This window comes from Manihot esculenta, chromosome 4 (assembly GCF_001659605.2).
Source record: "Manihot esculenta cultivar AM560-2 chromosome 4, M.esculenta_v8, whole genome shotgun sequence".
In the NCBI taxonomy this organism is placed as follows: domain Eukaryota; kingdom Viridiplantae; phylum Streptophyta; class Magnoliopsida; order Malpighiales; family Euphorbiaceae; genus Manihot; species Manihot esculenta.
The window spans coordinates 3,344,264-3,361,415 of NC_035164.2; the positions used below are offsets into that span (position 1 = coordinate 3,344,264).

The 17,152-nt window shown below is 31.4% G+C and overlaps 1 protein-coding gene across 5 annotated transcripts; it reads left to right on the forward strand.

The window, feature by feature from the left end:
• Positions 1-9,059: 9,059 nt before the first annotated feature.
• LOC110613031 lies at positions 9,060-15,465 on the forward strand. Of its 5 annotated transcripts, none has more exons than XR_002487546.2 (5): positions 9,060-9,517; positions 9,657-13,978; positions 14,894-15,025; positions 15,147-15,215; positions 15,300-15,465. XR_002487546.2 is itself a non-coding variant. In XM_021753935.2 (3 exons), exon 2 carries the CDS (start codon positions 9,778-9,780, stop codon positions 13,966-13,968), a length of 4,191 nt encoding a protein of 1,396 aa, XP_021609627.1. In that variant the 5' UTR covers positions 9,060-9,517; positions 9,657-9,777; the 3' UTR covers positions 13,969-13,978; positions 14,894-15,465. The 5 variants fall into 5 exon arrangements, 1 of the variants encoding a protein (XP_021609627.1); XR_002487548.2 differs by having other exon boundaries at positions 15,150-15,215; XR_002487545.2 differs by having other exon boundaries at positions 15,147-15,465.
• Positions 15,466-17,152: the final 1,687 nt, after the last annotated feature.

Genomic DNA, 17,152 nt, shown 5'->3' on the forward strand with positions numbered 1-17,152 from the left:
AAGAAGAAATCATTTTTCTTAAAATGATTTAAATATCTACTCATAAAAAAATATTTTTTGTTGATTAAATTTTTTAATTACTCTTAAATGTCAGAAAATATTAAAAGTATTTTCGTTACGTAAAACAAATGGAAGCGTTATTTCTATTGCGAGGAAAAGTAACCCTGCAAAGGTTATGGGAATGTAATTTGGTGCATATTTACAGGGAGGCGAATTGCGTACGCTGTAGATTGAGATAGCAAGTTTTGCTTCCATTAAAGAATTTCCCATGTTTCTCGTCTATTGTTGAAATAGATCCGGTCAGAATTGACTTAAATAATTTTTAAACTCATTTTTCACTTGACCTAAAATGATTAATTCAAGTTATTTAAGATTTTCATGCTAACTATTATATACAATTTAGATTTTTTATAATCTCACAATGTGAAACGGAAGCCGCAAGTAGACAGCTGTTACTAAAAACTTCTTGGTTCTAGTATAGTTGTTATCCTTCTTGTTTTTATTTACAAAATAATAATAGTAGTCAGGGGAGGTACGGCAAGGGGCACGTGTCGTACCGGCGACCGGAAAATGCTTTGAAGGGAATAAAGGTGCCGCAGCAGCGTAGCCGGTGGTGTCGCAGTAGTGCCCTACCAAAGGGAAACTCCTGACTCCGCCACTGATAATAGCATTCCATATCAATATATTGTAGAATTTATAACAGTTAGCTTAAAACAATCAAAATAGGAAAAAATTGGAACCATCCAAAACACTAAAAAACTACAATAATTACAAAATATCCAAATATTTAAAACGATCAAAATATAGTTAATAACTTTATAAATATTTAAAAGTCAAATTTAAGAAATATAAAACCTAACAAAATATCCAAGCATTTGATTCAGTATTTTTAATTTTCAACACTGTCTATCCAAATTTTATTAACTATTTTTGTCAAAAATAAACTATTATATATTTAATAAAAGGGTGAAGTCCATTACTGAAGCTACAAACAAGCTTGGAACAAGGCTTCTAAAAGGTTCAAGGTTCATGGTTCATTAATTTCTAAACCGTAGCATATAGAAAAGATAGAGACTACTATTGCATACACCAACCAAACCATTGCCAAACGAAGACATAAAAAGACCTCACAACATCGAGCTATAAAGACTGAACAAAACATACCAAGGATTTAGAGAAGTTGGTTTTGGACTTTACACTAAATTTGGACTAAATCTAACTTTTATTCAAAAATATGACAAAAGTTAGAGGCATATCATAAAATTAAAGGCGATTTTGAATTTTTATTATTTTTTTAGATATTTTTATAATTTATTTTTTTATTATAACTAGTTTTTTCTTCACTATTTAAATAGTTTCTGTATCAGACGCATAAGATTCTTGTTCCCATAAGCCGGGTCCAATTGGAGTCTAACGGTCTGAAAAAGCTTTAACCAAGCCAAAATATTGTCGAGGCTACGGAATGGGGATCTAAGCAGAGTTTTGGCTTTAATGGTTAGAGCCGCAAAGGTTAATTAGCCGTCCATGCAAGTTTCAAGGACCCCTAGGGCACCACCGCAGCCACACGTTCGATCAAGAACCACCGTGGACGATTGATAAAGGAGAACCCAATAGGTGACAGATCTCCAAAAACCCTCACCTTCAAGCATAGATTTGCAAAACAAAAAAAAACAATGTAAAGTCTTAAAAACATAAAAAAAAATATTTACACTCCCTTAGATGGAGAGGGTAACCAATGATTGAAGCGAGACAAGGATGCTCTTCTTATCTGAAAGAGCAGAAGCTACATAAAAGGTAGCAAATGGAAGCAACATAAAAGCTTCTATCAATAGTTGTTCTCTCACCAATGGCCTATTTCTTTTCGGCTTGCATGTTATTTGTAGTGTTCTGAGTTTTCCCCTTTCTTGGTTTTGTCATTGTGATGGCTCTGAATTGGTTGTCCTTAATGTAGGCTTAGTGGTTTTGTCGGTGATTGTGGCAAGGGCTAGTGTTGCTGCGGTGCGGTAAGTGGAGGTTCCTGTCTTTATTTGTTTGGTTGTTGGTTCATGTCTTCGTCTGTGTAGTTGCTGCTAATTTGATTGAGTTTATTTTACTAGTTTGGTTTCTTTTTTGTTTGGTTTGTTTTGGTTTTAATATGACTTAATTTGTTTTCATCTTTACTTGGTTTTTTCTTTTGGGTTATTGGGTTTAGTTTTGGGTCATTATTTGATTTTTATCTTTTTTGGGTATTTTGGTGTTATTGCCCAATAGGCCTTAGGCCGTCTCTGGTCTATGCACCATTTTTTATACTATTTTTATGCTTTGTATTAAAATAGTGTAATATTATTTCTAACCTTTTGTATTTTTAACACAAAAAAATATTTTTTTTATATTCTTCTCTCTTTAATATTATATTATTTATTTTACTTTAATTTTATTTATATATTTCATTCAAAAAATTCATATAATTTTATATATTCACTCTAAATATTTATATATTTTATATTTTCATCCAATTATAATATATTTTGAATTAATATATATTATTTAATTATAATATATGTTTCACTTTATTTATTCTATATAATATATTATTTAATTATTAATTTATTTATTTTATATAATATATTATAAATAAATTAATTTATTATAAATATTATTTATAATTGTGAATATATTAATTTAAATTAAATTTCAATAATTATAAAAATATAAAATAAATTAAAAATATAATAAATTATGAGAGTGAAAAAAAAAACTTAATTGAAAATATATATAAGTTTTGAATTATATTATAAATTAAAAAAATAGAAAAAATATAAAGTTTAAATTATATTATAAATTAAAAAAAAAAAAAGAAAATGGTGCTGCTACAGTATAACGCTATATTTAGCATACTGTAATACAGAGCTAAAATTTCATAGATTTTAGAATTTGACGTAACGTTAGAGATGGCCTTAGAAATGCAATTCTATATGGTGAAAAAATCTATGGGGCAAATCTATATTATTATTATTATTATTATGATTAAGTGCAGTTAACTGTGAGAGTTATTCTCAACTTTTACAGCACTAACGTCACTGGGTTTTTTTAAATATTAAAATATGGAACCCAATACCATGTAGGATAACTATAATAGAAAAACGTTAACCTTATTTGGGTTTAGTTGAAGCAAAATAGAAGTTGATCTCTAGAAATCATTGCCACCACCAACGGCGGCAACTGCCTGATCAGTAAATTACATCTCTTAGAATAATAATTTAAGCAAAATAGATTAGATAGGAGGATCTGCCTTTCAAGCATGATCATCTCGGACAATGAGGATGATTTCCTGGCCCAGTTCCTCGAACTAGAGGTTCTCCCCGAAGCATCAGATCTAGTATTTTGCAAAATCTCTTTGATATATTTTCGAATCAATTTGATGAGTGGTTTATGTGACAATTTTGATCGATTTGTAGAAAAAGGTGGAGGAGGCAGAGATGGAAGAGGAGGAGGAGGAGGAGGAGCCAAATACGAAAAAGTGTTTCTTCAAATGAAATTCAGAAGCCGAAGGAGAAGGAGAAAGAGAAAGGGAAAGAGAAGTATAGTACGAAGCCAATGAGGATAGAAAGTGAGATTTTGAGCAAAATCCCCCTAGAACTCTTCCCTCATATCCTCAAATCCTCTCTTCAGAGGTCAAATTTTCAATTTTCTTCTCATAGTTATAATTTTTCCTAAAGGATTCTTGATTCTTTCCCTTTTTGTTTGAAATGAATGGCAGGACCTCATGGTCTGCTCCTTGCAAATTTCCCAGTTACGCAACATCTGATGAGTCCTTATGGCTTCGCCTGTGAATATGTCCATCAAACTTTTCATCCTACCGAGCAAATGATATTAAGGAATAACAATTTTGCGTAAACATGCGTTGCATGCAGAGATGAAGGAGGGATGGATGCTGCACTCTCGTAGGCGTGTTTGAACAAATGAAAATGACTGAAAGTTTTAGGGATTTAAGTTTTTAATTTGGGGATGGTGGATGTGTTTTAAGTTTACCCAAATAACCTTAGTTAATTTATTAACTGAGGTTAAAATTTATATATTATAGTTATCCTACATGGTATTTGGTTTCCACATTTTAATATTTTAAAAAGCCATGTGGCATCTGGCTTGCCACATGGGAATTCATTCTAAATAAAATTACAACCAAATTTCAAAATTTGAACAATTATATTAACTTTTAAACTTTTAAATTAAATTAAAAAATAGGCCAAAATTTTAAATTTTTATTTATCAATAGGCTTAAAATATAAATAAGTCAAAATCAATATTTTAAATCAAATAAAATCTTCAACAGTAAATCTAAATAAATCTTATTTTAATAAAATATTATTCAGTAACCATTTTTTAAAGATTTTAAATAGTAAAAATTATTTACTATTTTATTCTAATATAAAAAATAGAATATTAGTGATGGAAAATTTCATCTTTGATATTTTTAATAACAAATTTTCGACGAATCAACATCTTATGTTAAAATTTTAACGCTAATTTTTTCAATAAATTTTCACTGCCAACGAAAAATATTAGTAATGAATTTTTAACAGATAAATCCGTTGTAAAATTTAGCTACGATTGTCGTTAATTTGTTAGAAAAAAAATTCATTCAATAACAAATTTGTTGGAAATCCGTTGAAATTTATTACCGATGAAATATGTTGATCGCAAATCTGCTGAAAATGTTAAGTTTATTTCAATAATATTTGTTGTAAATTCGTCAAAAATTTATTGAAAAATTTTGTATATTTTTAATAATATTTATTATAATTAATGAAATAATTTTCTTTTTTATTTTAAATTTTTTTATATAATATGAGTAATTGACAATTAAGAATATATTCGATATAAATTAAACTTCACTCATAAATATTATAATCCATATTCATAATACACACAAAAATACTTAACACCATTTATAAAATTTAAATTTTAGAAGAATCCACAATAAATAATATATAAAAGTAATAATATATAAACACTACAATTAATTTTTTAGAATATCCGATAGAGAAGTGGAGTTTGAAGCGATGTGATCAATAAATTTTGCTATGAACCAATCAATCCCAACAAAACTTAAGCACCCTGGAGTAACTTTTATTAACAAAGAGCAGAGGATCCATTTCAAGGATTTAGTCTCTTACCAGACCAAAAATATTATTCAAATCTATTAGAAATTGTATAAATTTATTTTTATTATTTATTTCATTGATTGCCTTAGAAGAACCATAGGTACATGGAGATAAAGTCTCCATTGACCCTAATTCGTCTCACAATCCTTTAGAGTCAATTCGTCCCACAATCCCTTAAGTCTAATAAAATAGACTGACACAGAGATATTCTCTTAAGTGATTAAAGAGATCTTCCTTTGTAATTGATAAATCATTGGCTTATTGCACTCTCTAAACCTTTCAATGATTTCAAGCCAAAGATCTCTAGCGGAAATTGTAAAGATAAAACCGTCTACCATTATGTGACCATGAAATCACATCTTCTCCACTATTCATACAATTTGAATGCCCTATTTAGCACTGAGATCGTACTTCTATAAAACCTAACTTCTTATTGGCTTCTAATTCTATTATAATAACCTTATACCAAGAACTAAAATTGATTTTCACAAGTGAAGCAAACAAATATCTAAATAGTCCTTTTAATCTTAAAGTATTAACAAATCAACCATCAAAAAATAAAGAACAGCAAAACACTATAATGCTAACTTCATCAACACAATAATACCTTAATTTTATGAAAAGCAAGAAAAATGCCAAATATGATTAATTTTTATTTTTGGAAATAATTTTGATATGCAAAATTATAAAATAATATTTTATTAATAGAAAACTAATATTTTATGTGATTAAAACTAATGATTTGGACTTGCATGTAAAAATTTTAGATTTTATTTGGCAACAAGAATGACTTGAGCTAATTTAGATTTTGATTAAAAAAAGTTCAAGAACTGATTTAAACTTGTGCCTTAAATTTATTACCCCACTTTTATTTTTTAAGAAAATAATTTATTTTTTATCTATTAAATTATAATATTATAAAGTGAAGAGTGAATAACGAGATTTGTGTATAAAACATTCAGTATTATTAATAAAATTCTTAAATTTTAGAATTTTTTATGAAGGAAGTATTTCTTTTTCATGCTTTAAACACTAAAATTATAAAACAATTATAAAATATTTTTTATGAAATAAATAAAGTCTAAAATAGATTTTTTTTTTTTTTAGGTTGGAGCTAATTATACTTAAAAAATATATTTTTTTTGAAAAATTTTGATCTTAGTAAAGTATTTTAGATGTTGAATAAAAAAAAAAGCATTAAAATAGGCTGATGAATTGTTTTGCAGAAAATTATGTTTAGGAAAATATTTTTTGCATTTTTTAATGTTTAAAATATTTAAAAAATTTATTAATTAAAACATATATTTATTATTAAGGAAAATGACTTACTTACTGTAAAGATGATGTGATGGCTTTATTTTGCTTCTCTTTGAGAGGATCTTTATTATTTAGCATTCGCAATTCGGTACTACATGAAGGTGATTACTTTTCAAATTAAAAAAAATCAATTGAATCGATTTAATTTAAAAATTAAATTCAATTTTTTATTTATTTTAATTCAATTTGATTCAATTTTTAATTTTAAAAATTTTAATTATTTTAATTCGATTCGATTTTGATAAAAAAATAAAAAAATCGAATCAAACCGATTAATGATAATAATATATTAGATTAGATTATATTAAGATCAAAATATTTTAATTAAATTTTAAAATAATAAAAATAAAGTCTAAAAATAAAAAATTTATTAAAAATTTAAATCGATTAAATCAAACCGAATCAGACCGATTCAGTTTGATTTAATTTCTAATCAAAATCAATTCGGTTCGATTTTCACAAATACTATAATTTTAATTTTTAATTTATTTATTTCGGTTCGATTTAAACTAAACCAATTGATTGCTTACCCTACTAGATCGTTATATCTAGTAGGTAATGCTTCTAAAGATTTATGACTAGTTGAGATTGTTTGCCTCCTTCTTTATTGTAATTGTTTTTCTTTCAAAGACATCTCTGAGCTCTTTGGGATTTCTATTGCTGTATGCATGCTTGTTGCTTTGATTTGTATTGTTTTTCTATGGAGATTGTGGTGTCGATTCCATTTTTTATGCTTATCAATTTTCTTTCTTCCTGCTTAGTGCTGCATTTCTCTAGCAGTGAATTGGTGGATCAGCGTGTGATGGGTGTGCTAGATCAGTTGGTGGTTTTGGATTATGCATTATGGGTTCTAGGCTTTGTTTTGGGTGGCGATTGTGGCCCTAGGTTTCCGCTGTGGTTGGTTTGCTTAGTTATTGGGTATTTGGATTGAATTATCTTTCTTTTTTTTTTTTAAGTTTTATTGTATGATAAAAAAAATTGCCCTCACGATTAGAGAAGGCTTCGCTTCATTTTTGATTTCCATAGACACTCTATGGGTAGTTTTGCTTTAGGAAACTAAGCTTCCATCAGCGAGGAGTAGGGGTGAGCATTCGGTCGGTTCGGTTAAAAACCGAACCGAACCGAATAAACCGAAAAATTGAAATTTTAGTGTTTATGAAAATTGAACCGAACCGATTTTGGTCAGAAACCGAATCGAACCGAATCGGTCTGATTCGATTCGATTCGGTTCGGTTTGATCGATTTCGATTTTTAATAATTTTCTTATTTTTTACACTTTATTTTTAATATTTTAAAATTTAATTAAAATATTTTAATTTTAATATGATTTAATTTCTCTATATTATTGAAAAAAATATATTATTATCACTAATCGGTTCAGTTTGGTTTTTTCAGTTTTTTCTGATCAAAATCGAACCGAATCGAAATAATCGAAATTTCTAAAATTAAAAATCGAACTAAAATATATAAAAAATCGAATTAAATTTTTAAATCAATTCGATTCGATCGATTTTTTCAATTTGAACCGAATAATGCTCACCCAGCAAGAGTCCTTCCAAAGATATGTTGGGTTGCTGAACTTGGCTTGCCCCTTTAGTGGTTGAAGGAGACTTGATGGAAGCTAAGTACTGGTGCTGTCCTTTGACCTCCTCCTCCTCCAGCTGTTAATATGAAAACCACATATGTTAATCAGCACCTTCTTTAAAATATGCTAATAATTATAATGAATTTTAAAAAAATTAATAAAATATGGATTAAATTAAAATTTAATTAATATAATAAATAATAGCAAAAAAAACTTTATCCTTTTAATTTTATTATAATTTCACTGTATACTTTTTTTTAAATTAAATTATATTTTTTAAAAAAATTAATAATTTTATATTTACATTTCTAAATTATTATTAATTTATTCTGAAATAGAAATTTTTATCTAATAATTATTTTTAGAAGTACTGTAATTATATTAACATTCATTGGAATTATCATTATTTAATAAAATGAATAAAATTTATTTTTAAAATTATAAAATTTAAAGTTATTTTATTAATAAATTTACTAGGTGATAATTTTATTAAATTTTTAATAGTATAAATAATATTAAAAAGTATTTAAAATAATTTTAAAAAATTAAATTTAATTTAATAAAAAGAAGTATAAAGTATAATTGTAAGATTTTTTTATAATTATTTTGTAATATAATATGAAATATATATTTTATGATGATATACATAAATTTCTTAATATATTTTGGTGATCAGAATTTAATTTCCGCCTTCAAACTCAAATATGTATAGAAAAAAAATTAATTTTTAAAATAAAAATTATTAATAAAAATATATTTTTTTATATAAATTATTAATTAAAATATTAAATTTAAATTTAAACGACGTGATTTTTGCGACTATTCTACCCATTTACATCGTTGATGTTTCTCTTCTCTGAAATGGGTTTGGTTTTCTGAGTTGATTGGTTCTTTTATGTGTTTGTTTGGCTTTGAAAACTCTTAAACGGAGTAAAAAAAAACTTTAAAAACGACGTCGTACGCATATTAGGAGAGCGGTACGAGACTGAGAATCCAACGGCCGGAAAATTTTGTCAAAAATTGCAGTCAGAAAGAATGAGTCGCAACGTTCTGTAGTTGTGGAGACTCAGCGAGTTACTGAGTCAACTCGTCTCTCTCTCATCAGATCCTTTTCCACTCTTTCCCTCTCTTTTCTCTTACCTCTGCTGCGCATTCTCTAATCTCTCTTTTTCCCTTTCTCTTTCACTTGAGCCCTTTTTCGTCTTTTCCACGTCCTCTTCTTCTCCAAATCAGACGGCACGTACTCCTCCACGTCACCATCGTCTTCTTCACCTCCTCTCCTGTCATCTTCCTTCTCCTCTTTCTCTCTATCCTTTTTTCTCGTTCTTTTTATATTTATATGTATACGGAATAAACCGCCTCTGCAAACTTCAGGGTTTCCCAAACAAAATCACCTCTCTGTCTCAATTTAATGCTTCGACTTTCAATTCTCGTTCTCCAATCTCGGCGTCGGAGTTTCTTCGCGATGGAGGTAATGAGTTTAATTGCATTATATGTATGTATTTTTGGTTTTGGAAATCTGGATTTTGTTTCTTGTTCTTCTCACTTGTTATTTCTGGCTCTGGTAATTGTAAATTTTAATGCTTTTTCTTCTGGGTTCTTTTTTTTAGGGTTTTTATTTGTTCCCGTTCGAAAATATTTGAAATTTGGTGATTAATTGAAGTGGGTAAAAAGTGGTGATTGGTTACTTGTTGTTGGGAAGGAGTGTTTAGTGTTGCTTGGTTATGTGTGATGGCGATTGAGAAGAACAGCTTCAAGGGGTCTAGGTTCGATTCAGAGTGTTCTCCCAATAGTAGGGAGACCATGTCCAGTGATGAGGATGAGGTTGAGCGTCGATTCTCTGCTGCTGAATCTGATGACGACAATGATGATTTTGATGATGCGGATTCTGGGGCGGGATCTGATGACTTCGACTTGTTAGAATTGGGGGAAACTGGGGCTGAGTTTTGTCAAATTGGGAATTTAACTTGTAGCGTTCCTTTTGAATTGTATGATCTTTCAGGTTTGGAGGATATATTGTCTGTAGATGTGTGGAATGAAGTTTTAACTGAGGAGGAGAGGTTTAGCCTCACCAAATATCTGCCTGATTTGGATCAGCACACCTTTATGCTAACCCTCAAAGAGCTTTTTGAGGGTCAGAATTTCCATTTTGGCAGCCCTATTAAGAAGCTGTTTGAGCTATTGAAAGGAGGGTTATGTGAGCCAAGGGTTGCTCTTTATAGGGAGGGTTTAGGTTTCTTTCAGAAGCGGCAGCATTACCATCTGTTGAGGAAGCATCACAATAATATGGTCAGTAATTTATGTCAGATAAGGGATGCTTGGCTTAGTTGCACGGAATATAGTATTGAAGAGAAGCTTAGGGTTTTGAATATTATGAAGGGTGAAAAGAATTTGGTGTCTGGGAAGATGGAGGAAGATTTGGAGAGTGACTCGTCAGAGAAATATGACTTAGATGATGGACTATGGGTCAAAAGGGTTGAGGACAGGAAAAGTGCTCTCAGATTGGGTCGTAATTCTGCATATGGGGCTGCTCCGATTTTGGATTTGGCTACACGGATGCCTTCAGTGGATTTGGAAGTGCCAAAGTATGGAAAGCACAATCCAAAGGGTATACTGAAGTTGTCTGCATCAAAAACTTTTCCCCCGAAGGAGACAATGGGTCGGTTTCCTTCTGCTTATCAAGGTTTGGATGCAAATACTAGGCCATATGGTTTTCCAGTTCCAATTTCTCGTCATAAGGTGATGGGGTATGACTCAGGGGCAGCTAATAGGCTAAGGGATCGAATGATAATTAATGATGGTGATGATGATGATGATGATGTGGAAGATGCAATGGATGGGATGAACTTCCGACGCGTTCGAAATGCAGCACATAGTGGTTTGATGGACAAACCTAGGGGTTTAAAAGCAGGAAAGAAGCATGACCTCTTGGGAAGTGAGGAATTAGGCACTGAGAGTTTCAGAGGCTTTCCTTTCTCTTCAAAGAAAGATTCACTTGCCTACGGGAAGAACAGGAATGCAAATCAGCTGTCAGAAGTGAAGGGGTTTGCTGCTAAGCCACCTACCATTCAGACTTCCCATGAGTTTGGCAAAAAGGCCAAGCGTCCTGAACCTATCCAGCAATTTGGTGTTGGAGATCACATGAAGCCACGGAAAAGCCGAACACCGCAGTTAACTGCGAAAGGTAATCAGATTGACTTATCAGAGCATGGAAAAACCATTTGGCATGGAAAGCACCATGGGCGCATCTCCATGGATTCATCACTGAAATCCGATGATCATGATATGAGAAGTAAGAAGTGGAAAGAAGGGAGGGAGTCCCCAGATCTCAGTTTTAAAGCTTATGGAGCTTCCTCTCCACGGGTGAATGATAGAATTTTGCTTTCAGAGTTGAGAGCAAAATCATCACAAGAGAAGATCAGAGCAAATTTCATACAGAATGGAAGGCAGGATAAAGGAGCAAAAAAATTGAACAGAATGTATGTAAAAAATGAGGAAACAGAATCAGACTCATCTGAGCAATTTGATGATGATGACGATGAGGATATCAATCCTTTGATGAGCAGCAAGTCTCCTTATCCCAGTGGTATCATTGATGGTTCTCGGTCATCCTTGTTAAAATCTGGCTTAGATGCTAAAAAGCGTAAATTTGCTAAGAAAGATATGCAGGATAATGCACTGGCTTTTGATGGAATGACAGATTTCTCCAAAAAGGTGGCTGGCTTTAGTGAGCTAGGGCCCATTCATGAATACTCGTCAAAAGCAAAGCAGAAGAGCAAGATGCGAGCCAGCAGTCAATTTCATAACCCTGGAAGTAAAGCTTTAGAAAACGGCCCTATTTGTGGCTTGGGTAAAGCTACAGATGATGATGACAGGAAAAGAAGTCACAAGATAGGCAAGAATGGACAGTTGCGAGAATCTGCTGAAAGGTTACATATATCCTCATACCCTTCCTACCCTTCTCATCGAAAGCAGAAAAGGGATGTCAGTAAAAGTGATTACATTATTGAAGAGGAGGATGATTCTCTTGAAACTCGTCTATTGGCAGATGAAAATGCAGTAGTTAGATTGGGAAAGAGAGGACAGGGCAGTGAAGCATATGTTCCTGATCCACTAGACAGATCTGATGCTTCATTTCAAGGGTTCAACTTGATGTCAAAGAAACGGAAAGCAAAGGAGGAATCAACTAACACTGATAGAAGAGATGAAGATGGTAATATGCGGTCAAGCCTTCAGCAGCAAATTGATGACTCCGTTTCATTGAAGAAAAAGGGAAAAAGGAAAGTGGATGCTGATACAGGCACTTCAGCTATGGAAATTTCTGAGCCACCTCTTACAAAAATGGGAATAGCAGACATGGATCTAGAAACCAAACCACAAAAAAAGCCATATACACCAATTACACCTACAGTTCATACAGGCTTCTCATTTTCCATTATACATCTTCTTTCAGCAGTTCGCCTGGCAATGATCAGTCCTCTTCCAGAAGATTCCTTAGAGAATGTAAAATCTACCGGGGTGCAGAATGGAAAAGTTGAAGGTGACACAAATGGTGCTGTTTCTCATGAGAGTCCAGATGTAAATAAATCAGACAGTGTTCTCCAGGTGAATGTGCCATCTCTTACCATACAGGAGATTGTTAACCGTGTGAGATCAAACCCTGGGGATCCTTGTATTCTTGAGACGCAAGAGCCACTTCAAGATCTGGTGAGAGGGGTCCTTAAGATATTTTCATCAAAAACAGCACCTCTAGGAGCAAAAGGTTGGAAGGCACTAGTGGTTTATGAAAAATCTACAAAGAGTTGGTCTTGGATTGGTCCAGTATCCAATACTTCAACTGATCATGAGACTATTGAGGAGGTTACTTCTCCCGAATATTGGGGCCTTCCTCATAAAATGCTTGTCAAGTTGGTTGATTCATTTGCTAATTGGCTGAAAAGTGGTCAAGAGACCCTTCAACAAATTGGAAGTCTTCCAGCACCACCCATGTCAATGATGCAGTGTAATCTTGATGAGAAAGAAAGGTTCAGGGACCTGAGAGCTCAGAAGAGTCTCAACACTATTAGCCCAAGTTCTGAAGAAGTGAGGGCTTATTTCCGCAAGGAAGAAGTTTTAAGGTATTCCATTCCTGACCGAGCCTTCTCATACACAGCTGCTGATGGGAAAAAATCTATTGTGGCTCCTTTGAGAAGGTGTGGGGGTAAGCCAACTTCAAAAGCCCGAGAACATTTCATGTTGAAGCATGATCGGCCACCTCATGTTACGATTCTTTGTCTTGTGAGAGATGCGGCTGCCAGATTGCCTGGAAGTATTGGCACTAGAGCAGATGTTTGTACCTTGATAAGAGACTCTCAGTATATTGTTGAAGAAGTATCTGATGCTCAAGTGAACCAGGTTGTCAGTGGAGCCCTGGACCGTTTACATTATGAACGTGATCCTTGTGTACAGTTTGATGGGGAGAGGAAATTGTGGGTTTACTTGCACAGAGATAGAGAAGAAGAAGATTTTGAAGATGATGGTACTTCATCTACGAAGAAATGGAAGAGACAGAAAAAGGATCCAGCTGACCAACCTGATCAAGGAGCAGTAACTGTGGCTTTTCATGGGAATGTGGATCAGTCTGGATTTGATATGGGCTCTGACCTCAACGTTGAGCCACCAGGCCCCGATGATGATAAAAGAACAGATCTTGTGTATAATGATGCAAAACAAAGGGTACAAAATAATGCTGAGGCTAGTCATGTGTCAGAGCAAGGTAGCATGCATCAGGGTCATCCAGTGGCTTGGGATGATGCCCTTAGTTCAAATCCAATGAGAGAGAACAAATTATTATGTCAAGAAAATTCCACAAATGAAGATTTTGATGATGAGACATTTGGGAGAGAGAGGCCAGTTGGACTATTAAGTGCAAGTTTATTATGAAGAATATCAGGTAGGTTTCACTACCTTTTGGCCCTTTAAGTCTTTAGAATGTACAGTGTTTTTTAACTTTCCAAATGCCTTCGAAACATGATTGTTTAATCTGTCTCTCAGTCTGTAATTTTGTGTTTTTTCCCTTACATAGTGGACTTGGAATATAACACAGGCACTGCATTGTGGTCCAAAGTAGTTGGTGATTTTGAGTTTCAAGTCATAATATGCTTTCTTGTCATCACTCATCTATTGATAAACTGTTGTTTTTTTGCCAAGATGGTGATTATTTTTCACATGGGTGTTAATGTGATAATACCTTCAAACCGTGCTAATTCACCGAGTTCCTTTGAAACTGTTGTAGCTTCTTGAAGCTTGAAAGCTTTTTTGGGCATAATTGGGAGTGCCGTTTTTCAATCTCATTAATCTATTGTTGTCAAGTTAATTTGAAGTCGTCCAATTTGCCCAAGCTTCAGAGGGTGAACATTCTCCAGAAGTTGGTCTGTAGCTCCTTAGTGCTGGTTAATCCCTTTTTGCATTTTGAGATGTACTTATTTGACATACATGCCTTTGGCCATAAGGGAAAAAGGGATTTTTCTCCAGAGCAGAGTGTCTTCTGTTAAATTGAAGGCCAGTGGGCTTTCAGTTTTCGCTAGACTTGGGTTTGGGTCTTTCTCATTTAGCTTGGACTAATTGAAAATGCATTATTGTGACTGAGATTTTGTATTGCAAACCAGCAACTCCCTTGGGATCAAGCATACAATTATCAAACACTTGAGTTGCATAAACTTGCTATGCTTTTTGTAATATGTTTCAAAGTCGGATCGGGGAGGCATTATATGATTTTCTTTTATCTTCTCCTTACCTTCATTTTGTTATATATACTTTCTGCACAAAACGTCTCACTAACGAAGGAGAGCTTCAACACGTTTTGCAGGCTTGAGATCCATCTGTGAGAAGCCATGGTCATTCATTCCTCTTTCAGGGTGTGTGCCGTACATAAACTTTTACATGTTAGTGTAGATTAGCAAGAGAGATTTGTTGGGGCTCAGAAGTATGTTCTTTACAGGTGGATACCCATACGGTCCTCTTCTTTTTTTCATTTTTTTTTTCCTTCTTTTAACATTATTATAAAATTACCCAGATCAATTTGAAATATTGTTCATTGTTTCCTTTGATAATGAGTTCAGCAGGAGGATTTGGCAGTTGTCTAGCGAGGCTTCATAAACTTGGCTCTTTGTATATATGGTTTAGTTAAGGTAAGTAGGTAACTAAAAGAATTTAAAGCTGCTGCTGCTGCTGCTGCTTATTATTATTAATTTGGAATACTTTTGACTTGTCAGAGTTGGGGGAAAAAAAAATTCTTGGAGAGTTTGAGTTTGTGAGAATGGTGGACTATAATTCTTGTCTCAATCTTGTGGCCGATTTTGTTTTGTTTTGTTTTAATCAAGTTTACAGATTGTAAAATCAGATACACAATTGAGATGGCAAAAGCTTATTGGCTTCTAATTTTCCTGTTTTCATTTGTTCATGCTTGCTAAATGGAGGAGGGAGCAAAAGCTTAGATAATTTTTTGTAGGGTTGATTACTTTAAACTTCTATGTTTGAATATGATTATTATGATCTTAAATTCATAGTATAACTTTTATATGTTTCTTTCTTATTTTATTTAGTGTATTATTCTTCGATTAAAAAATTAATATTATCAGAATTTGACAAAACTCCAGCATATTTAAATAAAAATCAGTAATTTTCAATTAACATGACAAATATTAGTGAAAGAAAATCAGCTAAGCTAAGTAACTGTGAAATTGAAAAAAAATTGATGGGATTGAATTAATTTAAGAATTCTGTATGATTTTTTAGTTTTTCGTTTTGATTTTTATTTTAAAAATTTTGATTATTTTAAAAAAATTGATAAAATCAAATAGAATCTATTAGTAATAATAGAATATTATTTTTAATAATACAGAAAAATTAAATTATAATTAATTATGAAATATTTTAATTAAATTTTAAAATATTAAAAATAAAATAAAAAAAATAAAAAAATATTAAAAAGTCTAATCAATTAAATTAATTTGATTCAAATTGATTTTTATTTAAAATTGATTCAATTTAATTTTTACATACATATATTAAAATTTTAATTTTTAATTTATTGAGTTGAATTTAATTTCCTTACTTAAGGATGGAGCATGCAGATGGCAAACAAAGTTAAAATCACAAACCAACAATAGAAAATAGAGCAAATGTTACCAAGAGGCACAAGGAACTCATATACCTAAAAAATTGAAAAATTGGGAGGGAAATAGAGCTTCAGGCCTCCCTCGGAGGTAAAACTCGCTCTTTTCTGTTAGGACTCAAAATGTTGATAAAACTTAAAGGGGGAGCAACCAAGAATTCATCACACAATGAATCTTTGATATGCAGGTCTAGAAAACGGATTTCTAACAGTGAAGCAAGTCTGCAGAAACAAACAACAAAGAAAAAGAAACAGCAAACGGAGGAGGTCCTCCTTTCCTCAAGAAACTCATGCATGCAAAGAGGAAAAAACCAATCGCAAATCTCAGCGACAGAACCCCTTATTGTCACAATTATTATTAATACATCACCTTTTGATTTCCTACTATTTTTAACATAATATTATTAATATTATAATAAAAACTTTACTGTATTTTTATTACTAGAAAAACATTATTATATTTTTATTTTAATAATAAATAAATTGTGAAAAATATATTTATAAAAATTAAGTAAACACTATATATATATATATATATTAGTAATAATTTTATAACAAAATATCATGTAAAAAGTATTTTTTTTTAAATCATAACTAATTTAATTTAATTAACAAATGTAATATATTTTTTCCTCCAATGAGAATAATTATATAGAATCATTATATATAATCTATTAAAATTATTATAAAAAATATTAAAGTCATACTTTTCAATTTTACATTATAATAAAAAGGTTTTAAAACACAAAAATGAGTATATTTTAAAATGGGTTTAATAAAAATTATCACATGTCCATTTCTCTTCTGTGCGTGCTTATTTATATATTATATAATATTTTAATATATCTTGTGAATTGTGAAAAAAATTTGATAAAAAAATAATAAAATATCATCAAACTAAAATTTTATTAATTTAAATAATTACAAATAATTAATGAATATAAATAATTA

Coding starts and splice junctions, on each gene's coding strand:
- LOC110613031 (XM_021753935.2), top strand. CDS start 9,778: ATGGCGATTGAGAAGAACAGCTTCAAGGGGTCTAGGTTCGATTCAGAG.